This window comes from Martes martes, assembly GCF_963455335.1.
Source record: "Martes martes genome assembly, chromosome: 4".
Lineage (NCBI taxonomy): Eukaryota > Metazoa > Chordata > Mammalia > Carnivora > Mustelidae > Martes > Martes martes.
Genome location: NC_137891.1, coordinates 126,905,082 through 126,932,172, shown reverse-complemented (window position 1 = coordinate 126,932,172; position 27,091 = coordinate 126,905,082). Strand labels below are relative to the sequence as shown.

Sequence of the window (27,091 nt, the reverse complement as noted above, 5' to 3'; positions counted from 1 at the left end):
CAAGTCCAGAAGCTCAGCCCCTTGGCCATTCGCCCCCAAAAAATCAACCATAAAGAGTTTTGTGAATGTGGTAATTTTCCTGAAGAGCTGAGAGTTTCCTTTACTTCATAGCCTGCTTGCTGTGCTCTGCCCTCTGTTTTCTGCTCAGGGCCTTTCAAAGCCCATGCTTTTGCCAGGATCCTTCCCAAAGATCATGTGCCCTCTACCTTTCCACAAGTAGAGTTTTCCCTCCCTCTGACAGCTCTTCTCACAAAAGTGTGTCCCTAGTAGATCAGACTGCCTAGCTTCCCCAACCTGTCTGACATTCTGTTATTCATCAGCGAAAACACTTTTGTGTTTGTGTCAAATGATAGTAGTTAGGTGTTACGCATATTGTTTATACAAAGCCAGAGACAGAGCTCGCTGTCTGTATGTATTTAAGGTCTCTGGGTACTAATTACAGTGGCCAGGGGGCCCCAGGACTCAACAGACTGGGGACCACTCACAAAAATCTCTCTACTATCGACATTTTATGAAAACATTTTCCATGGATTTATTTATATTCTCGTTCTTATCTGTTCTTGTGTCTTAAGTTAATAAAAACCTAAAGTTCATCCCACTTAAGAAAAATCGTGCATATTTCCACTTATCCTAAATTTGTCCCCACTTAAATTTTTTTAAAAAAGATTTTACTTATTTATTTGACAGAGAGAGAGATCACAAGTAGGCAGAGAGGCAGGCAGAGAGAGGGTAAATCAGGCTGCCCGGCGAGCAGAGAGCCTGACACGGGACTCAATCTCAGGACCCTGAGATCGTGACCTGAGCCAAAGGCAGAGGCTTACCCACTGAGCCACCCAGGCACCCCTGTCTCCACTTAAATTTTAAGCATGTATTTCCTTTATTACATTCCAGGCCTTAGTGAACACATTCAGTATACTTCAATATTTTATAGGCATTGATCTTTTCTACCTTTGGCTTTAGCCATTCCATCTTGAATAATGCTGATTTGTCCCCATGTTTTAGCTTCCAGCTCTTATGGTACCAGTGTGGGAATATTACAGACAGTCAATGTTTTCAGTTGCTCTCATGTCAATACATTTTGTTAATGGCATTGATATTAGAAAAGAAGGCATCTACCCGTTTTCTCCTCTCTGGGTTATTTAGGAGAAAATGCTGACATGACATTAATAGAAATTCTTCTGTGAAAGATTTGTTTTGCAGTAAAGAAAACTTGGAGATTTCAATCTCTTCTAATCGGTAAGCAAAATTTTGGCCCATTGGACAATCTTAATTTTTGTGGTATAAACTAGGCACTAGTTAAAACCAGGGGTGTAAGCACTATTTTTATTTCCTCTGTTTGTCATTACTGAACCCTGTTACAGTCTTCCCATGAGAAAAGACCATGTACCCGAAAGTTTAGCTCTGGACCAAAAAATGCAGTGGTTACTGGTGTGTGCAGAGTCAGCGGCTGCAGGGAGTAGGTTTTGGGTTTAAAATCTAACATTCAGAAAATACTTATTAAACTTCAACTATGTACGTACAAGGTGTTATTCTGGCAACATTCCTGATCCTCAGGGGCTTATAGTTTAGGGTGGAGATCAGACGAGACCAGCGATCGGAAAACAACTTTGATGCCGAGTGGTAACCTCTTGAGAGAGGACGCAGATGGGACCCCTGAGAAGGGGGAGAACCCACCCTGCTGGAACCAGGGAAGATTTCGCTTGTGGAGCCGTAGTGACACCTCAAATGGTGGCCGATGGTGGGTCAGGGAGAGCATTTGATGCAAAAGGCAAGGCGTGGAGGTGGGAAGGTGGAGGACAGGTATGAGAGCAAGTGATTGTGTGAAGAAAGGTACTGAAATTTCAGTCTGCAATGGTAGGTTGAGTCTGAGGAGGGAGGATCTTCAGGATGAGGCTAAGAAAGTTCTGTGATCCTTGATTCTTCCCCAAGCACTGTAGATCTGTTGGGTCCTATTTTTTAAAAAATAGAATGTGTACTAATGTATACTGGTTACTCTGTTTATATGCCCACTAATAATATTACTTTGTGAGTAATTTGAAGTCCTGGTAAGTCATTTATTTATCTTTTTATTGTAGATACCTAGCAGGACATCCACCACATGGAAGGTGCTTAGTCCATGTGGAATTGATTGAAGCCCATCTTAAGTTTTGTTTTGTTGCAGGAATAACATTCATTACCTGAAAAGACGTCTCCCTCTCACCTTCCTTATCCCTCCCCATCACTCACACACACACACACACACACACACACACACACACACACACACACACACACACTTTCCAAAGGAAACATGTTTTGAAAGCTGACTTTTTCCTCTGAAAGTTACTGATTCCCAGTTTTCTTACTGAATTTGGCAGGATCTATTTTGTATGAGTTGCAGCTTTGAAGACTGCAAAAGCTGTTGTGAGCTTGGTGATTATATTTTATATTCTCAATTTTGTGGGGCAACAGTGTGTGAAAGATTTAGACTCAGTTGTCTCAGAAATTGCAGATTACTGGCAGCATTCACTCTACTAGTTTTAAATAGAAGATATATTTATATCTATCTACCTACCTACCTATCTATCTATCTATAAATTTTGATGGTCCCCATTTCTACAGAATAAAGTCCAAAATTTTGCATGGGATTTAAGACCCATAACAATATGCCCAAAGAACCTCTTGTTTCTTGCTGTTTTCCCTCTTGTGCTTACATTTTAGCTAAAGAGAACCCCTCACCCTCCACAGGTTCCATCAACTCTTTCAGTCCTCCTATCTTTGTGGTGTTCCCTCTGCTGTATATATGTTAGTGACTGTAACAAACTTCCCAAACTCAGGGACTTAATATGATTAAAATATCCTTATTTTTGCTAAGATAAGAGTGGAATGCAATCACTCTTAGAGGGTGTCCTTTCTCCACATGTTTTCAGGGATCCTGGTTTCTTCTATCCTGTGGCTCCCCATGTTCACACCATGACTCCCAAGGTTGTCCTCATCATCTCCAGGCTAGCCAGCAGGAAGGGAAAATGCATGAGAATCACGAGTCAGGGGTCCAAAGAGGCCAAGCCTGGAAGCAACAGATGTTACTTCTCACATTTTATTGGTCAGAACTGACACATGGCCATGTCTAGCCACAAGGGAGACTGGTAAGCATTATCTAGCAGTGCTCCAGGAGAAAAAGGAAATGGTTTTTGATGAATTGCTAACCAGTATCCTCCACAGTCTTTCCTTCTGGTCACAAATTATTCCATTCCTCCTTTCTTTCATTACATTTCTCTTAGATAACCCAAAGACCTATGAATTCAGTAAAGTGGCACAAATTTCAGATCTTCAGATGATGAACATGGTGTCTGGATGTGGCCTCTTGTGGCAATCTGTCAGTAAAAAGGTGATTCATCCTTTCTCCTTCTCAATGTACAGTGGTAAGTCAGGTACAGGATGATGCTAAAAAAACCCAAACAACCCCTTCCCCCAACCTCTTTTGGAAAACAGAAGAATGCGAGACACTTAGCAATCTCTCATTGCTAGTATATATGAAATCCTGAACAGGCATTATGAAGGATACTATCCAGTCCTCATAAGATGGGGTGGGAATTTCCTTCCCAGATTAGATTTTGATTTTGCTCTCCTGGTAGACCTCCCTTATCCATGGTCCTTGGTCCATCCTCTGGGAGGGTCTTCCATGTCCTATTTTCCATGGCTACACCTAAAGGAGGACATTTGGGAGTATATGCTTCTTGAAGGCTATATAACTTTCATAGCCTGTGTCCTGCTTGTGCAAGTATGAGGTCCAGAGGATTGTTCTGATGCTCAAGTAGTCCAAGACTTTTTCAGGTTGGGATTATGTTTATTTGGCAGGACAATTCACTCAGAAACATAGAAGGCTTTCAATTTGCTAGTGTCTAGTGAGTTCCATGTGCCAGTTAATATATCCAAAATTTTGCCTAGATGTCATTCTCAAGTCTTATTTGCTTTCTTCCCCCAAGACCTTTCTTCTCAATTTAATGGTGGCTACCTTGAGGTCAGTAGATTTGGGTGGAGGCCATACCATTAATGTAATCTTTGTAATAATATTGAAAATTTTAAGCAATTTATATTATTGTTTGCTAATATTTCAAAAAGTAATATATTAAAATGTATCATCCTTGATAAATTAGTATTCACCTAGAAAATCTTTTTACAGGTAATATATATAGAACTTAAATTTAAAAATATAAGTTTTATGAACATTTTAAGAATTTTTGAGATTTTGGCTATAAATTTTATTATAAAAAATTAGTTTGAAACATTATCAGAAAAGAATACCTGAATTCCTTTGAAACCACTAATTCTATTTAGTTATCCAGTTGCTCTTTTCAATAACATTAGTAAGAAAATACACTTACAGTTTTATACTGCAATCGTATGTCAAGTAATTAGAATAGAATAAATGTTGACATAGATATTAGGTGGAATATTGTTTACATATGTTAAAAACAATGTTTTTTCATTCATTTGAATTAAAAAAATGAAATACTTGGGATGCCTGGATGGCTCAGTTGGTTAGACGTCTGCCTCTACTCAGCAGGGAAGCTGCTTCTCCCTCTGCCAGCTACTCCCCCTGCTTGTGCCCTCTTTCTGACAAATAAAATCTTTTTTTAAAAAACAAGATACTAAAATCTTATTCTAATGCTCCAAAAATGTTTGCAAATTTTTAAAAAAGATTTGTTTATCTTAGAGAGTGTGGTGGGGAGGGGCAGAGGGAGAGGAAGAGAGAATCTCAAGCAGACTCCCCACTGAATGTGGAGCCTGATGTAGGGCTCCATCTCATGACCCTGAGATCATGACCTGAGCCAAAATCAAGAATCAGATGCTTAACTGACTGAGCCACCCAGGCACCACTGGAAACATTTTTCTTAATTTTTAACAAAGAAATCTATCCCAGTGACTTTAGTAATAGTCATTACAACCAAATACAATTACTATTTTGTGGTCTTAATAGTTTATAGGACTTAATTATGTTTGAAGGTGTGATGAAGTAGCTCCAACTTTCCTTTTGGTTATGTGGTTTGAAATCATAGTTCTGACTAGTGGACATTCTCTTGATGAAACCATGAGGTAATGCATTCTTTGGGAAATATACACTGACAGATGGGAAAAATAATCTTATGAAATTCTGCTTGACGTACTGGTCAGATATTATCTGAACAAGTCACTTTGTAGCTTGGTCATGTAAAGAATATTCACAAAACCTGTCTGAAAATCCTTATCTTAAAAAAAAAATCCAAAAACATTAAAATGAAGTAGAATAAAGCTAGTAACATCTGAAGATTCTAGTTATATTACCAAACTCCCTGTGTTTAATAAGGTTATGGAACAAAACAGATATGGGAACAAAATTCATTTATACTAATACAATTCTTCTAAGAACACATACCAGTAATTCTTGGATTTAAAAGACATCATGAAAGAGGGTACCAATAAAATAAGGCATCGCAAGCCTATGAAAAAGATTTTAGAATGAAAACTGTAGTTCCAGTAATCCAAAGTACTTCCCAGAAGCTTGAATGACCCAAAGTAGGATTTACAAAGATTAAGTTGTAATAAAGTAACTGAAAATGAAAGAGAACAGGAAAAAGGGGAGCCCTCTTACACTGTTGGTGGGAATGCAAGTTGGTGCAGCTACTTTGGAAAACAAATGGAGATTCCTTAAGATATTAAAAATAGAGCTACCCTATGACCCTGCAATTACACTACTGGGTATTTACCCCAAAGATACAGATGTAGTGAAAAAAAGGGCTGTCTGTACCCCAATGTTCATAGCAGCAATGGCCACAATCTCCAAACTGTGGAAAGAGCCAGGATGCCCTTCAACAGACAAATGGATAAAGAAGATATGGTCCATACATCCAATGGAGTATTATGCCTCCATCAGTAAGGATGAATACCCAACTTTTGTATCAACATGGATGCACTGGAAGAGATTATGCTGAGTGAAATAAGTCAAGCAGAGAGAGTCAATTATCATACAGTTTCACTTACTTGTGGAGCAGAAGGAATAGCATGGAGGACATTAGGAGAAGGAAAGGAAAAGCGAATTGGGGGAAATCGGAAGGGGAGACAAACCATGAGAGACTATGGACTCTGAGAAACAAACTGAGCGTTTTGGAAGGGAGGGGAGTCGGGGAGGATGGGTAAGCCTAGTAGTGGGTATTAAGGAGGACACTGCGTATGGTGCATAAACAATGAATCTTGGAACAGTGAAAAAATAAGATTAAAAAAAAAAAAAAGATCCTGCCAAGAATACAAGTAACCAAGTGTACTGAATCTCTGGACACCTTTTCTTAGAAAAAGCCCAAATTACAGTGCTTTTGTTGGCATACATTAAAGTTGTTAGAAGCCCATGTTTCTGAAGCTTGAATTTTCCACACATCCTTTAGGCATGGGGATCATCTAAATAAGAACATCTCAGAAATGAAGGCAAGGCCCTTCTCCTGTCTGTCTTGTTGCATGAGCACTTTGGGAAGTTGATGCTGCTGCATTGTCCACGGTTCCTAGAGGGTGGCATGACCCTTGAATACGTTTTCTCTGATCCACATTCCTTTGCATCAGGACTGTGTTTCCTCTAATGATGAGAGGATGGAAGTCTCACAGTGGTGTCAGGGACAGTGGGAGACAGTCCTACATCTTCAGTCAGGGCCCTTACCTCCAAACCCCACTACAACTAACTTTGTTAGCCTCAATAGCAGCAGCAAAGCTAGGTTTCAATGGGATTTTGTGTTCAAATATTTTTTTCAAAAATTGTCTTAAATTTGGGTTCTAATAGTTTTCATATAGCCTTCCTAGTCAGACCCCCCAATTTCTGGACCCTCAATTGCTTCTTGCAAACTGGCCAATTATTTCCTGAGCTCCTTTCTTACAATACTTTGCTTGACATACAAAATAAATGTAAGCCCAGAGTTATTCTCTTGCCAACCACTTCCCCCAGAGTTACAGTCTCAGTGGGCATGTCGTCTACTTTCCAAGTTATCCCAGACAAGTTTAACACAGGTCTTGTCCCTGTGTAATTTGGGTGTCCATTTTTACAACTCTGTGATAGAGTCCTTTATAATAAGTCCTGACATCCTCCATTTTTTTTTAAAATTTCCAAAGCTTTTTTGACTATTACATGTTCTTTGCAGCTCCATATAAATTTCAGACTAATCTTCTCAACTGCTACAAAAACAAAACAAAACAAAACAAACCACCCAAAAAACCCACCCTGCTGAGATCAGGAACTGAAGCTGGAGAAGTAGGTGAAGATGGAGGAGAGGAGAGTAGGTTGAGCAGGAAGTCACCAAGAAGTCCTCCCAAAGCACTGGCAGGGTGGACAAATCAGAGCTTAAGGGGTATCTGCTGAAATGGCCCACAAAAGGGGATTTTGGAGGTCTGTGCTGGGCTGTGATCTGGTTCTTATGGTTGCCTTTCTGAGTTTTCCATTGGGTATTGTGGTGGGTTGCTGCTGGTCAGCAGGGCAGGCAGATGGACATGGACATCTGACCTGAACAGCTGGACCTGGAAGCAGAGGAGAGTGCAGAGTGGGGAACAGCAAGTACAAACTGGCACCTGCTTGCTTCTCTGCATCTCTTTCTTCTCACCTCTAACCATGATGACCCTCAGAGCATAAGGGCTGCTGCTTCATTTCACTTTCCAAATCATGTGCAAGTTTCTAACCCAGAACCAAATAGGGAAGAAGATGAAAAAATGTAGTCCCAACTTAGACTGAGACAAAATAAAACCATTTTCTTTTTCTCTGTGTCACCATCTTCATCCAACCAGCCACCAACTCCTGGTGATTCCACATCATTATTTCTGCATTATTCTGCCATTGTTCTTTCTTAGTTTAATTGCTCATACGTTTTATGTCTGGAATACTATAGTAGCCCCTAACTTGTGATCACATCAAAATGGTCATGTAGGTTGTGCACTGCACAACTTCATGGGTGCTATTCATAGACCACATGTTTAATGGCTCTCCCTAGAGTTGTTCGAGGTACAACATGCAGAACTGTAGACAGTTCCATCTCCAGTCTAGCTCCACCTCCTTCAGTAACTTGGGTCATCCTTTTATTTTAAAATTAAAATTAAAATTAAAATTATTTTAATTTTATTCTGAAGGGCATGAGAGGCCAAAAATTGTTGTCCTCTCATGCCCTTCAAATAAAATTCAAATTCCTTAGCATAGCATACAATTTATTCATGATTAGCAGATGAGCCTGAGCTCTGGAATCAGAATTTCTCTTTTTCTTTTCTTTTCTTTTCTTTTCTTTCTTTCTTTCTTTTTTTTTTTTTTGAAGATTTTATGTATGTATTTGACAGAAAGAAAGAGACAGTCAAAGAGGGAACACAAGCAGGGGGAGTGGGAGAGGGTGAAGCAGGCTTTCCACTGAGCAGGGAGCCCAACGTGGGGCTCCATTCCAGGACCCTGGGATCATGACCTGAGCTGAAGGCAGACGCTTAATGACTCAGCTACCCAGGTGCCCCTGGAATCAGAATTTCTAAGTTAGAATTTTATCTTATCCACTTCTATAATGTATGACGTTGGGCAAGTCACTGACTCTTACTGGGTTTCTGTTTCTTTAACTATGAAATGGGGGAGGAGGCTGAGAATAGTACTTTCCTCATTAACTTTTGTGAGCATTCATTGAGATGTAAAAATATAATATTCCTTCCTTACTGCATGAACTCCATGCTTCATCTGAACGGAACTCCTCTACTACTAGTTCTCCTTGTTACACCCCATCCTGCCTCTGTACCTTTACACATACCTGAATCACTCTTTTTCTCTTTTCCTGGCTAGATCCTGCTCATTCTCCAGCACTCAGTGACTCATCACTCCCTTCTGGCAGCCTCCTCTAATTCCCTCAGCCTCAGTTACTGACAGTTAGTGATGGTTCCCTTGGGCTGTCTCAGTGTCAGTGCTTGATTATACCACAGTGGATTCTCTTTTTCTGTCTTCCCCTCTGTAAACTATAGACTCTCTTTCCTGCTAGACTATCTAAACTCTGGTCTAAACTCTAGACCATGTTTTGCTTGAGCATGTTTTACCTGTCTTTTTAGCCTTAGTTCCTAATGTAGCACTGACTAGTTTTTAAGAACATTTGTTAACAGGTTCTCAAAAATGTTTATTGAATTAATGTTGAATGATGAGGGCTCCAAGAGGTATTGTTATGTTTTATGGGAAAATATAAAGATGATGGGATATTTTGGGACAATGCATAATAGCAAGAATTTTAGAATTCTGAAGTTTAGTGATTTGGTAGATTTCAAAGTATGTATGTTGCTGTTAAGGATGGAAATTTAAAAAAATGAAAAATTTCTTTTTTTTTTTAACTTAAATTCAATGAACATGTAATGTATTATTTATTTCAGGGGTACAGGTCTGCAATTTGTCAGTCTTATATAATACTCAGTGTTCATTACAGCACATACACTCCCCAATGTCCATCACCCAGTTACTCCATTCCCTACCCTGCCTCCCCTCCAGCAACTCTCTCAATTTGTTTCCTATGATTAAGAGTCTCTTATGGTTTGTTGCCCTCTCTGCTTTCATCTTGTTTCATTTTTAAGAATGGAAATTTTCTTAATGGAAAGGATGACTAAGGACATCTTTTGGTTAAGGCATTGGTTACTACCATTTGCTCCATATCCATTACTTTAAGACCTCTTACAAAGATATTGAAACCCACAATATATGGTCAATTTATCTTCAACAAAGCAGGAAAGAGTATCCAATGGGAAAAAGATGACCTCTTCAACAAATGGTGTTGGGAAAACTGGACAGTAACATGCAAAAGAATGAAACTAGACCACTTTCTTATACACAAAAATAACTTCAAATAAATTAAAAATGGATTAATGACCTAAATGTGAGACCTGAAACAATAAAAATCCTAGAGGAGGACACAGGCAGTAACCTCTTTGATATCAGCTGTGACAACTTCTTTCTAGGATGTCTCCTGAGGCAAGGAAAAAAAGGGAAAAATAAGGTATTGGGACTTCATCAAAATAAAAGGCTTTTGCACAGTGAAGGAAACAGCCAACAAAACTAAAGGCAACCTATGAGTTGGGAGAAGATACTTGCAAATGACATATCAGATAGAGGGTTAGTATCTAGAATCTGTAAAGAACTTATAAAACTCAACACCCAAAAATGAATAATCCAATTGAAAAATGGGCAGAAGACATGAGCAGATATTTTCCCAAAGAGGACATACAAATGTCCAACAGACACATGAAAAGATGCTCAACATCACTGATCATCAGGGAAATATGAATCAAAACTACAATGAAGTATCACCTCATACCTGTCAGAATGGCTAAAATCAAGAACACAAGAAACAGCAGGTGTTGGCAAGGATGTGGAGAAAGGGGAACCCTCTTGCACTGTTGATGGGAATGTAAATTGGTGCAGTCACCTTTGGAAAATAGTATGAATTTTCCTCAAAAAGTTAAAAATAGAACCACCTTATGATCTAACAATCACACTACTGGTTATTTACTCAAAGAATACAAAAATACTATTTCAAAGAGATACATGCACCCCAATTTTTTATGCACCCCGATGTTTTTAGCAGCATTGTCTACAATAGCCAAGTTATGGAAACAGCCCAAGTGTCCATCGACTGATGAAAGGATAAAGAAGATGTGTATATATACAATGGAATATTGCTCAACCTTTTGAAAGAAAGAAATCTTGCCACTTGGAACAACATGGATGGAGCTAGAGAGCATTATGTTAAATGATATGTCAGCCAGAAAAAGACAAATACCACATGATTTCACTTATATATGGAAGCTAAGATACAAAACAAATGAGCAAAGGGGGAAAAAGAGTCAAACAAACAAAAGACTCAACTATGGAGAAAAAACTGATGATTACTGGGGGTGCGTGAGGTGGGTGGGTGGGGGATAGGTGGAATAGGTGATGGGGATTAAGGAGTGCACTTGTGATGAGAACAGAGTGATGTATGGACGTGTTGAATCACTATATTACGCACCTAAAACTAACATACACTGTTAACTAAGTGGAATTTTAAAAAAAATTATTTTAGAGAGAGGAAGAGTGTGAGTGGGTGGTTGAGGGGAGGATCAGATGGCGAAACAAAGGGAAAGGGATAAGCAGACTCCACACTGAGTGGCTGAGTGCAGAGCCCTAGGTGGGGCTTGATCCCATGACCATGAGATCATGACCTGAGTTAAATCAAGAGTCCAATGTTTAACCTTAACTGACTAAGCCACACAGGTGCCCCCTATCTGGAATTTAAATAACAAAAATATTATTGAATAGTGCATTAAAAGTTCTTTAAAGAGTGTTCTGTTTGTTAGTGGCTAATTGTATTACCAAAAATCTTAAAGTAGCTATCCTTGGGAAATTATGGACCAAAATCCAGGGAACTACCTGTTAACTCTAGAAAGGTCTGTATGAGTTCAATCATTTTTAAAAAAAGATTTCATTTGTTTATTTGAGAGAGAGAGATCACGAGCAGGAGGTAGGGGTAGAGGGAGAAGCAGATTCCTTCCTGGGCAAGGGATCTGATGCGGGACTTGATCCCAGAACCTGGGGATCACAACCTGAGCTAAAGGAAGATGCTGATCCTACTGAGTCACTCAGGCACCCCTCAATCATTAAAAAAAAAAAAAAAGATTTTATTTATTTGAGAGGGCATGAGAGCACAAGAAGAGGGAGGGGGAGAGGGAGAAGGAGAGGGACAGACAGGTTCTTCGCTGAGCACAGAGCCCAATGCAGGGGCTTGATTCTAGGACCCTGAGATCGTGACCTGAGCAGAAGTCAGATGCCTAACAAACTGAGCTACCCAGCTGCCCCAAGTTCAATCATTTTAACAGTGGACCTTACCTTAGTCAGTAGTTTATACCTGATGTTTCTGATGGCAATCTTTTAATAAAGAGAACAAGTAACACTGAGGTTTTTTTCCTTTAAAATGTCAGATTTTAAACTTAATATGTTTGAAATAAAGTATATCTGTTAAGAATTTTTTTTTTAATTTTTAAATTTCTGGATCAATAATTATTAGGTTTCTTAAAGTTTGAAATAAAAATGTCAGTGCATGACTGGGTATTTACCCCAAAGATACAGATGTAGTGAAAAGAAGGGCCATCTGTACCCCAATGTTCATAACAGCAATGGCCACAGTTGCCAAACTGTGGGAAGAGCCAGGATGCCCTTCAATGGATGAATGGATAAAGAAGACATGGTCCATATATACAATGGGGTGTTATGCCTCCGTCAGAAAGGATGAATACCCAACTTTTGTATCAACATGGACAGGACTGGAAAAGATTATGCTGAGTGAAATAAGTCAAGCAGAGAAAGTCAATTATCATATGGTCTCACTTACTTGTGGAGCATAAGGAATAACACGGAAGACATTGGGAGGAGAGAAGTGAGTTGGGAGAAATTGGAGGGGGAAACAAACCATAAGAGACTGTGGACTCTGAGAAACAAACTGAGGGTTTTGGAGGGGCGGGGGGTATGGGGTTGGTTAAGCCTGGTGGTGGGTATTATGAAGGGCATGTATTACGTGGAGCACTGGGTGTGGTGCATAAACGATGAATTTTGGAACACTGAAAAAAATTAAAAAAATGTCAAAAAGAAAAAAAAATGTCAGTGCGTGGACTAAATATCAGAGGATATTAAATCTAAGCACTTCTGTGGGCTGTAGATGTTGACCTTTTTCAAAAACTTGTCTCTTCTTCAAATAGGTTCTTGCTTTGATATAAGGAAAAGTTTTAATAAAGATGGAAATGATCACTCTCAATATCAGTATCATGCTTTGTTAGGCTTATGACTCTAACTGCTATCCAATGCATCATAATTGTAAGATTAAGAAGAGTGACTTGCTTAAATATTTTTGCATCTTACAAATGAATAAGAATATGAAAATCTCCCTAAAGACATGGGCAAAGGGCATTATTAAAGGAGTCAGAAAAAAATAAAAATGCCCAATAAATATATGGAAAAATTTTAGCAGTGCTAGCAACAAAATGCAAACCAGCACAATATTGAGATACCATTTTAATCTAGTTCAACAGCGAAGGGTGTGAAGAAGTGGGCATTTTCATCCATTGCTGTTGGGAGTGCAATTTGTAGTCTTCTCTGCAATTTGATAGTTATGTGTGAAAGGCTTTAAAAATGCTTTTAACATTGACTTGGGAATCCCACTTGTAGTCATTTGTTCTAGGAAAATAATAGGAGAAACGCAGAATGGCATACCTTTAAGCATATTTATTGCAGCCTTGTTTTTGAAATGGCATTGGGTGAGTAACCTGCTTATGCCTTTCTGTGTGGAGGGACAGCCACTTCTGGAATCCTCCTAGGCCCTTGTCCACTGTGCACTCCACCCCAGGGGAAAGGAGCAACTTGCTTGGTTGTACTCAGGGTTCTGCTCTCTCCATTCTGGCATTTCTGATTGCTCTGCCTGCAGAGCACCTGCCCTCATTGGCTCTTTGCCAAGAGCAGCTTTTATGGGGAAGTCCTCCCCACGTTGGGGAAGTTTTCTGACTCTACTTGTGCCTGTCTAGGAAACTCCTGAACTCCACATACTGTGTTAGGAATCTCATTGGGCTGCACACCTGATCCATGTCCTCCATCCAACTTTTTTAAAAAATAAGGCTGATATTTTGATTTCTATCTGTCTGACTCCTCTCACCTAATCATTTAGTATTGAACCAGGGCTTCCTGACACCCCTAAGGAGTATGAACAACTGCAAAATAGGATTTGGACCTCCAAAAGTGTGGGATTGATTAGAAGGGTAAGGCTATAAAATTGGAAATAATGCAGCAATCCAAAATGATTCTGTTGATGTATATATCGATAAATGAAGAAGATTCTAATATAGCATTTTGCAAATGAACACACTTATTATATATGTATGTAGACTGCTCTTTCCTCTCTCTCTTTCCTTCCCTCTATTTTCTAAAGCTTCTGTAACCACATACAAATAGGCCAATTGCAAGTTTTGTCACTGTATAGGCTGTACTTATGGCCGTGTTTGTTGTGTTTATGGTGGCTGGTGTGTGCTTTCCCTTATTCTTTTGTCCCACAGGGAGTTTCTCTGATGGAGTGAACAGGAAATCTGGAATTGGGTCAGCTTTTCCCAGTCAGACACCTTTGTTACATAGACACCCCTCACAGGATGTCTGGCTGCTGGTGATCTGTGATTACTGGCTTCACCTCCTATCTTCTCGGCAGAGACTCATCTGGTCAGAAAGGAGCTCATCTGCAGGCCCAAATGAGGCAGTGGTGTCATCTTATTCCTCTAGTGCCCTATTCTGTCTTCTGCTCAGGAAGCTGGAGCTGTTGTCTGAGGAGAACCAGTGCCTCTGTCATCTTCGCGCTGTTGAGGGTTGGGAGAATTCTCCTACTCAAGAGGATAAAACTGTAGATAACACCAAGTCCAGAGTGAGATGATGTACAGAATTACCTCCAATTCATGGAGGTGCCAAAATCATCATCATTTGCAAAGGCTCCTGGGAACTGGAATTTTCCAAATAAGTGAAGTTTCTAGGTAGCTAGCATTTACCACTTTAAGAGCCTATACTATTTTTCCTAATCATTTTTAATGGAAATCTTGCTAAAGGGCTTTCAGTTTATTTTCATAAACATTCAACATTTTCTTAATGACTCAGTCTCAGTCTTATAAAAAACATGTGTTCTTGTTCTGTAGAATGGGGATGCTCTCTGACTACATTAAACCATGTAGTTCTGAAGAACAGTTCCTGGTTATAATTTCATGGTCCTGCCTGTGTTTTTTAGATGGTCAGCCTACTTCCCCTGCTGAAAACTGTTCCGCTGATCCTCTGTGTGCTCTGGTTGAGATCCTGCTATGTTGAATTAGCTTTTGGTTGATAAGGGCTCTGATGAGCATTAAGATGTAGTATCTTGTAATGGACATGATTCTGCTGCTGTGAGGCCATTTTCGTTTGGTTTTGGGTTTGCTGTTGGGTCTCAGCCACTGTGGTGAAAGTGCTCGATAATCAGAACTGTGGATGAATGGGCCAGTCTTGTATTTTACAAGATGTCCAGTCACCTTTTTGATAAACCAATTAAAATCACATTTTCATTACAAACAGGCTTCCTTATAGATTAATGATCACTTACATTATAATTGTAGAAACTGTGGTTCAAACAAATGAAGTCAATTTTCTAGTTTTGTTTATAATAAAATTGAAATGTTTATGAATTTCAGGTTCTGCTCCTGAGGCTGTAAAACTGGAAATCACAAGCTATTTGTAAGAGAATTCCGAGGAGGCAACTGAATGATCATGTTCATTCATTTTAACTCTGTTCAACTTAATTTTTAAGAAAGATTTATTTACTTGAGAGATAGCACATATGTGCCCATGAGCTGGGGGAGGAGGTGGGCGAGCGAGAGAGAAAGAATCTCAACCAGACTCCCTGCTGAGTACAGAGCCTGTGGTGGGGCTTGATCTCATGACCCTGAGATCATGACTTGAGCTGAAACCAAGAGTTTGATCCTCGCTGACTGAGCCACCCAGGTGTCCCTCTATTCAACTTAATTAAGAAAATGATTGTTTTATTGGTTTTCCATCCCCTAAAGTATGAAGTGCAATTTCTTTAACATTCTGTCAGTTAGGCTGCCTAAAAAAACACCCAAAGCACAGTGATTTAAAAATAAAGTTTCATTATGTTTTATGATTCTGTAGCTCAATGGGCAGCTCTTTTGGTCTGAGTCAGGTTGGCTAAAGGTGGATGGTCTAGGTTTTCCTCAAGTGTCTGGGATGGGTGAGATGACTGGCCCTCTCTCTGTGAGGTCTTTTATCTCTGAGGGGGCTAGCCCATGTGTGTCGTACAGTGGCAGAAGGGCTTCCAGCAGTAAGAGAGGGCAAACTCCAAAGCATGGGTAATTTTCAAATATCTGCCTCTGTTACATTTACTGATATCCCATTAGCCAAACAAAGTCACATTGGCTCTAGTGCATGAGTACAAAGAGGTGTGATTTATTGGGGTCATAACTGCAATGATTCATCACAGCATGTTCTGAACTATCATTCTAACCCTGCAGTTCCCAAGCTGTCTGTGGTGTCCTGGGACACCACAGTGAATTCACACGGGGTATTGTGAGGCATTTAGAAATTTCCAGGGAAACTTAATTATACTCCATGATTGTTAGACATCATGCAAACAATGAGCTAGATGTAGGTCACAGTGTCAACATCATAATGATACATTTCTCTTGGTGCTGTTGTATCTTTGCAAAGCTGGGTTTTTCGTGGTTGCTGTGATAAAAAGAAAGTACTACATGAAAATTACTGTGGAATAGGGAGTAAGGGTGACGATGCCCAATTTGAGTCCAAGATTGCAGAAGTGGTATGGTGCCCAGCAGGTGCAGAAATCTCATTATTAAGTAAATATGGTTATTTAAGGATGAAATAAAATATTTTAAAAATACATGTGTATTATTATTCAAATGTAATTAAGTTTTTAGGGCACACATACTTACAAAGTTGTTTGGACCTGACTGCCTAGGAAATGAAAGTATTAAGTATTTCTTTTGGTCTAGGGACACTGAAAAAATTAACAAGATACTAAGGATGCTGTGAAATTTTGGGAGGAAATTTTGGGAGCTGCTATTTTAACTTTATTTGCTACTGCTGATAAAAGAAAAAAGTCAGGAAGGAAAGCTGGTTTTGGGAAAAGGTGAATGGATTAAATTGTGGAGATGCTGAGTCTGAGGGCCTAGTGGGCCATTCAGGGAAAGGTATAGAGCTGGGATCCAGGCAGGAGGTTTAGAGCAGAGGTAATTCCATCCCTGAATAGTCATGTGCAGGTTCTCTTTTCTAATTGCTTTGGATATTGTATAAACTCAAGAATTGCAAAAGTAAAAGGTAGGGTAATTGGAAAGAACCTAAAAACCAAAACTTGAAACCAGCCTACAAAACAAATGTTCTTGGTTTAATGTATTTGCAAATGTTATATGGATGCATTTGAATTTCCTTCTTACATCATGTTTTATTGCAAAAGTTCTATGGGAGAGCCATGAGATTTACTATACCAGAGAAAGAGAAAGTGAACTCTTGACTTCTTAGCCAGGTGTTGTGCAGTTGGGGGTTTGCTTAATTACTTTATTTCCCATTTAGTGCATCACTAGATGAGCCCAGAAAGTCCAGATCATAGAGGGTCATCCACTGTATAGAGAAGACAACCTTATACACACTTAAGTCTTCACAAGATTAGCATCAAGAAGTAGGAGAATATGATGTTAGGAAAGTAAAGACCTCCCACCTTCCCTCCTTCATATACATACCTTTTTTGGCCAAGGAGACTGTAGAAAAGGAATAGAAAGAGAAGATAGAGATTTGTGTCTTGTAACTTCCCCCCATGGCTTGGAAAGAGTTTGTGTTACAAAAGTGAGAGTAATAGTAAGAACAAAGAGGAGAGATATTGCCCATTTCCAAGTTGGGGGCCATGGAAAGCTTACTTTTGTCCTTTTCACCTGTACCAGCTTGGGGGTATGACCACAACAATTTGGCCGTGCTCTACAAACAGAAGGAGATACTATGGCTTTGTTTTCCTATGCTGCTTCTAATTCCAATGTTTTATAGGTGTTGTGACAAGAACCAGTAGGTTCTTCCAAGGCGCCACCTGCCCACCCTGCCCTGTCAAGGTAGGTGGACAGACAGGTCAGTACTGAGTGAGGGACAGAGTAGTCTTGCCACAGTCTGTAGCCAACATAGTAGGGGTGAGGCTGAGGTCACGTAGAGATGTTATTTGGTCCTGACCAAGCAAAAGGCTTCCAATGAATAAAGGTTATTCTCTTGAGATCAATAGTAACTTCCTAATGCATGTCAATGACCCCCATGAGGCTTCCTATTGGTTATAAGACATATTCTTCATGCACTTACAAAAATAAAACATTTCAAAAAGAAATCTCACTTTAAAGTTCAGTTTCTCAGATTTAGCTTTGATATCAGAAGAGTGGAAACATGTCTAAGTTTTGGAGTCATTCCTGGGTTTGAGGAAGGCACAGACTGCATGGAACACTGGGTGTTATACACAAACAATGAATCATTGTATGTACATACAAGTACATCAAAAACTAATGATGTACTTGTATGGTGACTAACATAATAAATTATACATATATGTATATACATACATACATATATGTATTTTTTTTCCCCCAGTTCACCAATAGGAATGATACTATTCCCTAGAGAGCATTTTGGAAAATTGAGGAGTATTTTTGTTGTCTGAGGGGATGCTGATGGGCAAAGGTTAGGGATATTAGTTACAATTTATAGGACAGTCCTACACAAGGAAGAATTGTTTGATGTTCTGCATAACTTTTGATTGCATCACCTGTTACTTGGGTAGATGAAAACTTGTTTATAATTATGAGTCTAGAACATAATAACATTTTACATTACCTCATAATATCTTTTGCATGGTTTAAAAATAGGCTGAATTTTCCATAACTGAAACAACTATAAATGGAAGGAAGAGTATACTTGATTTGCCTCAGACTTTACCAAGAGTTGTTCTGCATTTTGGAAAATCACGTTGCCCAATGGCCATGCTGCTTTTGGTATTTGGATCTTCAATACAATATACATTAATTTGTTAGCAGATATCAACTTCCCATAAATTTCACATGTAGATACATTGACTGCTTCATTAGTCTTCTGGTATGGCTATGTCTGAGCATATTGGCATGCACATTCTTTTACTATAAATTCTATTTTTTTTCTCCTTTGTGTTACAGTCAGGGCATTTTTTTGGTTTTGTTTAAAAATTGTATGTGTAGGTAGGTTACAATTTTTTATGGATTTCATTTTAGGACTGTATAAGTGTATTGAAAAATATTTGCTATAGAAGAGGGTGAGTCTAACAGTTTGAGAACCACTGAGGTGGGAGACATGAGTATTTGGAATCAGTAAAGAGCAGAGTTATTTTTGCAAGAAAACCTTAGAGTTAGTTATTGACTTTCCCTGAAGGGCTTATTGGCTATGAGGGCAATAGCACTGAGCCTGATGTGAAAGAGTTATTAAATCTTTTAAGAGACTATATTCTGTGTTAGGTACAGAATCAAGATATCTAACCTAATTTACCCAAGGAGTAGGGCTTTTCAGGTGACCTCCTTTTTTTTTTTTAAAGTTAATTTTTATCCTCTTGGCTGGACAAAGTTGTCCTTTTCATTTGAGGGAATGACCTTGGCAGGAAAAAAAGAGAAAAAAAAAAACCTTTTGATTCAGGTTTTTTTTTCCTTTTGGGAAAAATATCCCTTTGAAGGTAAAATAACTATGTGAGACATTCACATTGCAACTCAAAGGGCTCCTTGTTACTAATTGTTATGAGAAGGCCGCCATCAGGGGAGCTTCAGGCAAAATGTCCCAATCTACTGACTTTCTTGCATGACAGTGTTCCTTATGTAACTCCAGGACTCTGCCCTTCTGTACAAGAGATGCCTTACCACCTATTATTAACAATATTATATGCCAGTTAATCATACAAAATTGTTAATGAAAAGGTAAAAAACTATACTTTGAGTCAGAGGGAGTAAGTTCTTTGTTCTAGACACTCAGGGTCATGCCATGTAGTGATATCTATTATGGTAATTAAGGAAAAATTTTCCTCTCCTTCTTTTGGACCCTCTGTCTTGTGTAATCCTGCCCTCTCTTGCAGTGCCTTCCTGCACCGGACAGTGCTTGTCCAGGGACTTGAGTCTGTCTGCTCAGTCTCTGGTCTGGGTGATGGTTATTTAGAAGGGAGAGAAGTTGAGTCAGGAAAGTGTCTCTGGATCTTCTTGGCAGGTCTCTACCTGAGCATAAGCTGCTTAGTGGAATGATTCAGAGCCCAGTCTCTTGAACCAGTCAGCCAGGATTTCAGTTCTGGCTCTCCTGTTAATAGTTGTCTGACTTAAATTCTCTGTCTCAGTTTCCTCATCTATAAAACAGGAATTATAATAATACCTAATCTGCAGGGTTGTTGTGATGATTAAATGTATTAATATGTATAAATGGGAAGCAGGGAGGAAGAAAACCTGCTCTACCACACTTACACATTTATTATTATTATTTTTAAAATTTATTTATTTGACAGAGAGAGAGAGAGAGAGAGAGATCACAAGTAGGCAGAGCAACAGGCAGAGAGAGAGGGGGGGAAGCAGGCTCCCTGCTGAGCAGAGAGCCTGATGCGGGGCTCGATCCCAGGACCCTGAGATCATGACCTGAGCCGAAGGCAGAGGCTTAAGCCACTGAGCCACCCAGGTGCCCCCACACTTAGACATTTAAATGGAAGAACGTTCCTAGTTGGTGTTTTATTGCAGATTGGTTGAACCTAAATGACTTCTTTGATTTTTGGATAGTGGGTCTAGAGGAACAGCTGGATAAATGCAAAGTGGAAGGAGTCACCAACTTGGGCTTTGGATTCAGGAGTGTCACTCTTTTGCTCAAAAGCCATTGAAGTGTTCCCATTTCATTGAGAGTAAAAAACCGAAGACTGGATAATGCCCATGGGGTCTCGCCTCATGTGGACCCTTGTGACATCTCTGATCTTGTCATCAACTGCTTTCTCTGCACTGCAGCTAGCCAGACCAGACTTCTTGCTCTACCACTGACATGCCAGTTGTACCCCTACCTTAGCGTCTTTGCTCTAGCTGAGCCTTGTGTCTAGAATGCTTTTCCCTTTGACATCAACATGGCTCACTCCTGCACCTCTTCCAAGTCTTTACTTAAATCTCACCTTCTCAGTGAGACCTGTCTGGATAACCCTATTTAATATTGAAACCTGCCTCCTGCCTCTACTCCGGCACTTCCATTCCCTTTACTGAGCTCTACTTTTTCCTCATAATGCCATTGATCTTCTAATAAACCATATAATTTACTTAGGTATTATATTTATTGTTTCTTATCTCTCTTTCTCTACTAGAATAGTAACTTAAAAGGGCAGGATATTGATTTTTCACTCACATCCTTAGAGTCTTGAGTTCTTGGCACAAAGGAGGTATGTACTCAATAAATATTTATGGAGTGAATGTATGATTCATCAATTGAGGCTAAGGACGTTGCTGATCTAATCACACCACATTTTTCCTAACAAGAAAGAAGGGAGAATAGCTATTGAATGGCAGTTAACAATATCTGATGTGGATTCTAAAATGCCTGGTTGCACATTGGGGAAAATTGGATTATGGACTAATTGAGGAGTATTTGAGTCTTTTCCCAAATCTGGTATGCAAATTCAGTGGGAGTTACATTTTATTTCCTGAACTTGCTTTATTTTTAACAAGAAGAAAATTAGTGTATTTTAATGGATTATATGGAAATTGGTAGCCTTGAAATGGTTTTAGTCTTGCAGAGATGCCATATTACTGGGGATGGAATGATGTAGGAAATAATATACAAAGACACCTGATTCCTGGCACAAAGGAAGCACTCATGAAATATCTGAATTTTGCCTAGGGCTATTCTTACCTTTAAAAGTAATCAGAGGAATATATAATAAAAATGCATTCATATCAGAGAATCTCACTGTCGGAAAGGATTGGAATGATGTATATCCTCTTCAGGGCTCTTCACAGATGAGTAGAAAATGAATCAAGCACAAAAATCAGCACAAGTGAGCTAAAATTGCCTTCCTCTAAATTTTACTCTTTGGCATTCCAGAACAAATCTATTTACTTTTATACCTAAGATCCTCTCAACTATTTGAAGATAGCAGTTGTGTTTTCTTTTCCATAAGGTAAACACCCTCAGTTTCTTATCTAGCTTAGTTTTAAGAATCTTCACCATCCTGGCCACCCTGTTTCTGATGGAATACAACTTTATAATGTAGTTTTATTTTATATTTATTATTATTATTTTTTGAGAGAACAAAGGGGGTGGGGCAGAGGGAAAGGAAGAGTATCTTTTTTTTAAAAAAAGATTTTTATTCATTTATTTGTCAGAGAGAGAGAGAGGGAGAGAACTAACACAAGGGGAAGAGGGGCAGGCAGAGGGAGAAGCAGTCTCCCCACTGAGCAAGGATCCCCATGCGAGACTTGATCCCAGGACCCGGGGATCATGACCAGAACCTAAGGCAGATGGTTAACCAATTGAGCCACCTAGGTGTCCCAGGAAGAGAGAGAATCTTAAGTAGGCTCCACACTCAGCACAGAGCCCAAAGCAGGGCTAGATCCCAGGACCCTAGGATCATGACTTGAGCCAAAGGCAGATGGTTAACTGAGTGAGACATCCAGCCCCTACAAAGTAGTTTGTAAAAGTCGGTGGCCAGGGGCACTTGGGTGGCTCAGTCCATTAAGCATCTGCGTTTGGCTCGGATGATGATTCCAGTGACTTGGGATTGAGCCCCACATCAGGCTCTCTGCTCCACAGGTAGTCTATTTCTCCTGCTCCACTCCCCCAGCTTATGCTTGCTTGCTTTCTGTCAATTAAATAAATAAAATCTTTAAAAAAAAGTCAATTTTCCCAGCACCAGGAATGAAACTTGACCATTCTCTTACACCATACACAAAGATAAACTCAAAATGAAAAGACCTCAATATGAGGCGGGAATCTATCAAAATTCTAGAGGAGAACATAAGCAGTAACCTCTTCGACATCGGCCACAGCAACTGCTTTCAAGGTATATCTCCAAAGGCAAAGGAAACAAAAGCGAAAATGAACTTTTGGGACTCCATCAAGATCAAAACCTTCTGCACAGCAAGGGAAACAGTCAATAAAACAAAGAGGCAACCCACGGAATGGGAGAAGATATTGGCAAATGACACTACAGACAAAGGGCTAATATCCAAGATCTATAAAGAACTCCTCAAACTCAACACACACAAAACAGATGACAACATCAAAAAATGGGCAGAAGAGATGAACAGACACTTCTCCAAAGAAGACATACAAATGGCTAACAGACACATGAAAAAATGTTCATCATCATAAGCCACCAAGGAGATTCAAATCAAAACCACATTGAGATACCACCTTACACCAGTTAGAATGGCCAAAATTAACAAGACAGTAAACAACATGTGTTGGAGAGGATGTGGAGAAAGGGGAACCCTCTTACACTGTTGGTGGGAATGCAAGTTGGTGCAGCCACTTTGGGAAACAGTGTGGAGATTCCTTAAGAAATAAAAAATAGGGCTACCCTATGACCCTGTAATTGCACTAATGGGTATTTACCCCAAAGACACAGACATAGTAAACAGAAGGGCCATCTGTACCGCAATGTTCATAGCAGCAATGGCCACAGTCACCAAACTGTGGAGAGAACCAAGATACCCTTCAATGGACGAATAGATAAAGAAAATATGGTCCATATATACAATGGAGTATTATGCCTCCATCAGAAAGGATGAATACCCAACTTTTGTATCAACATGGACAGGAGTGGAAGAGATTATGCTGAGTGAAATAAGTCAAGCAGAGAGAGTCAATTATCATATGGTTCCACTTACTTGTGGAGAATAAGGAATAACACGGAAGACATTGGGAGATGGAGAGAAGTGAGTTGGGAGAAATTGGAGGGGGAGACAAACCACGAGAGACTGTGGACTCTGAGAAACAAACTGAGGGTTTTGGAGGAGAGTGGGGTGGAGGGTTGGGAGGGTCTGGTTGTGGGTATTGAGGAGGGCACATATTGCATGGAGCACTGGGTGTAGTGCATAAACAATGAATTTTGGAACACTGAAAAGAAATAAAATAAAATGAAAAAAAAAAGAGTAATAGCAGCTGGCCTATACTGAGACTTACAGTGTTCCAGGTATTATTATAAATAAATGCCTTACATTAAAAAAATGTATTTTGAAAATTTTCAAAGAAATTTAGGTCAGATAGCATCTGACATCTCTAATGACTTCAGAATTGATTTGATGTTTCTATAAAAACTTCATGTAGGATTTTAGATTCTTCTTCTATTCATGTTTATTCATTTGCATTTTTATAAGCATTGCATTGGAACAAGAATCTTATTTTGAAACTCCCCTCTTCCCCCCCCCCCCCAAAGTCAGTGGCCAAAATGATTCACAGTGCATCTAATTTTTTTTCTGAAGATTTTATTTATTTGACAGACAGAGATCACAAGTAGGCAGAGAGGCAGGCAGAGAGAAAGGGGTGGGGGGAAGCAGGCTCTCTGCTGAGCAGAGAGTCTGATGCTGGGCTTGATCCTGGGACCCTGAGATCATGACCCAGGACCCTGTTTTCATGACTTGAGCCAAAGACAGAGGATTAACCCACTGAGCTACCCAGGCACCCCATACAGTGCTTCTAATTGAGTCTGATAAAATGAAGTGCAAAGAGATCACTTACCAAAATGAATAAATATATAAACAAACAGATTAGGTAAGTAATTAAGGGGAGGGGAGATACTGACTAACAACTAAAAGGTCAGAGGTTGGTCTACCTTTAGGTAGAGCTGGAGATCCAGGGATTCATTTATCATTTGAGCTCTGTGTTCATTGCTTAGCTCTGTTTTTCTTTGTGTTTTCTTCACTCCCAGAAGGGGTCTCAATATATTTCTTCTTAGAAGCTCCATGTTTACTTCTTACCAAATGAACTACTCATCTCAGTGGTAAAGATAGAATTCTAGAGAAAAACTAACACTTACCAGGAAGAGAAAGACACGCTGCTGATCTTCCAGAATGTGAATTTTTTCATAAAGTAAACAATTTTGGAGTGCTATGACTTGCTAAATTGTTTTTTAGTGATGCTCCCTTTGAATGCATTCACAGTGCTGCTTTATTTTGTGTCTTCCAGAATTCTTCCTGGAATTGATGTCAAATTCACGATTTGAAAGCTGTAGAACTATTTTTTCCAATTTGGGAAATTAAGATAACAGTTTCCTATCTTTTATCTTTAGACCCTTTTCTAGTTCACGCTGTTTTTTTTTTTCAGAGAGTAACAATAGTTCAACATTTATTGACTACCACACAATAGTACTTACTTCATTCATATTTACAAGTTCTTGGCTTCTGGGACAGGAACTCATTTAGCTTAAAAACTCAAATTCCTTGGCCCGCCTGTGTCCACTAGTGGTGCGCCACGGCCCGGAAGAGCCGTTGAGGGGTCGGGGCTGAGGCCCGCTCGTGTGGGTGCCGTCGCTGCTGCGGTCCTCCCGCCCGCCCCTTCTCCCTCCCGGCTGCCATCACGTTGGCGCTCATCTCCCGCCTGCCGGACTGGTTTCGCTCGCTCTTCTGGAAGGAGGACATGGAGCTGACGCTGGTGGGGCTGCAGTACTCCCGCAAGACCACCTTCGTCAATGTCATCGCGTCGGGTCAGTTCAGTGAAGATATGGTACCCACAGTGGGCTTTAACATGAGGAAAGTAACTAAAGGTAACGTCACAATAAAGATTTGGGACATAGGAGGACAACCCCGATTCCGAAGCGTGTGGGAACGACACTGCAGAGGAGTCAATGCCATTGTTTATATGATAGATGCTGCCGATCGTGAAAAGACAGAAGCCTCTCGAAATGAACTGCATAATCTTCTAGATAAGCCACAGTTACAAGGAATTCCAGTGCTATTACTTGGAAACAAGAGAGATCTTCCTAATGCCTTGGATGAGAAACAGCTAATTGAAAAAATGAACCTGTCTGCTATTCAGGATAGAGAAATTTGCTGCTCTTCAATTTCTTGCAAAGAAAAGGATAATATAGATATCACACTTCAGTGGCTTATTCAACATTCAAAATCTAGAAGAAGCTGAAGCATCTCCTGAAGGCTTCCAGTCCTTCCTGGCTATAATCCTAGAATTACTGTCTGTTCCTCTGAAGTACTTCCCAGAATACGGTCCTTCCTAAACCCAAGAAATTGCCTTTTTCAGAGTTTATTTCTCTTGTGCGCTGCTGAAGATGTGTATCCCTAATCCTTCATAAAGAATCAGCTAGAGTTGTCATGATAAAGTCAGCACACACAGAAAAGCTTCTTATACATACTTGTCTTAAACAGTGTGTAGAGCCTTTTTTTTTTTTTTTTTTTAAACAAAAACAAAAACAGTTGACCATCTTAAATCAAGAAAATTGCATATTTCTGTTCTGGTCTTTCTGGGCCAGATTTTTATATTGGTTTTCAGTAAATGTCTATGATATTTCATTGTAGAATCCATTTGCTTAATACTGATACTGACTTGATACAGCATGAAGTTTCTAGTGCCACACAGTATTTAGAAAACCTTTAGCTTGACTCATGTGGGATATAAACATAATGTTTACATATCTCACAAATGCATGTGAAATGCATAATTACACTTTAGGAATTTAAAAAAATGGTCTGCAAAGAGTGAGCTGAGGCACCAGATCAGTGTTGTTATGGTTTTTTACACTGGTGAGATCATATATGAATTTTTAAAACATCTGCTTTCTGAAAATTCTTCATAACAGATAGCAGTTGGGGATATGAGAGGAACTAAGACATGCTGTTGTGTATCTGTCCAGATCATTACTTCTCTATTTTTTCTCCTTTTTCTTTTTCTCTTTTTTGGGGTTGGGGGAGGGCGCTCAACACACTTTTTGAAAGGGTTGGGAATTGAAGATTTTCTCAAAGGCTTTCATGGATTTAGAGCATTCCAGCCAATATAATAAAATGTGTTAAGAATGTCAGACTTTGTTCAAACACCTGTTTGTTCTTTCTATCTCTAGTCATTAAATCAGTGCTGCTGCATGACACTCTAACTCTCAACTTTTTATATCCAGTCATAGACTTTCAGCACAATAGATACTTAGAAACAAGTAAAAATTCTTATTTTTCTCTCTTATTGAGGTAAGGTTTGGCATTCTTTTGTCTGGTGCCATTAGACATCTTGATTATTGTGACAACTCTAGACCTGCCTGCTCTCTCTAATGTAATCATGCACAAGTCTACAGGTTGTTTAATAATCAGTCACACAGAGAACTGAGGAACTGATGCTGTATACTGTTTGCTTCTACTATACGGAGATGTATAAAAACTTAAAACGAACATGTTTTGTAGTTTAGTGATGTCCATATACATAAAGGGACACATTAATACTGGTTCACTTGTAAATTGTTATTCACATAAACCACTGAAGTAGATAAAACTTTATGCTACACCCGCTTATGTGTTGCCTCACACTGTGTGTGATTTTGTTTCTTTTGTT

The 27,091-nt window shown here is 39.4% G+C and overlaps 1 protein-coding gene across 1 annotated transcript; it reads left to right on the top strand.

Moving 5' to 3' along the window:
* Positions 1-1,735: 1,735 nt before the first annotated feature.
* LOC308341682 (ADP-ribosylation factor-like protein 8B) lies at positions 1,736-25,945 on the top strand (the record flags this gene model as incomplete). Its single annotated transcript, XM_080801686.1, has 5 exons — positions 1,736-1,800; positions 4,987-5,076; positions 14,306-14,420; positions 15,686-15,764; positions 25,038-25,945. 5 exons carry the CDS (start codon positions 1,736-1,738, stop codon positions 25,679-25,681), a joined length of 993 nt encoding a protein of 330 aa, XP_080657812.1. The 3' UTR covers positions 25,682-25,945.
* Between the last annotated feature and the right edge of the window lie 1,146 nt (positions 25,946-27,091).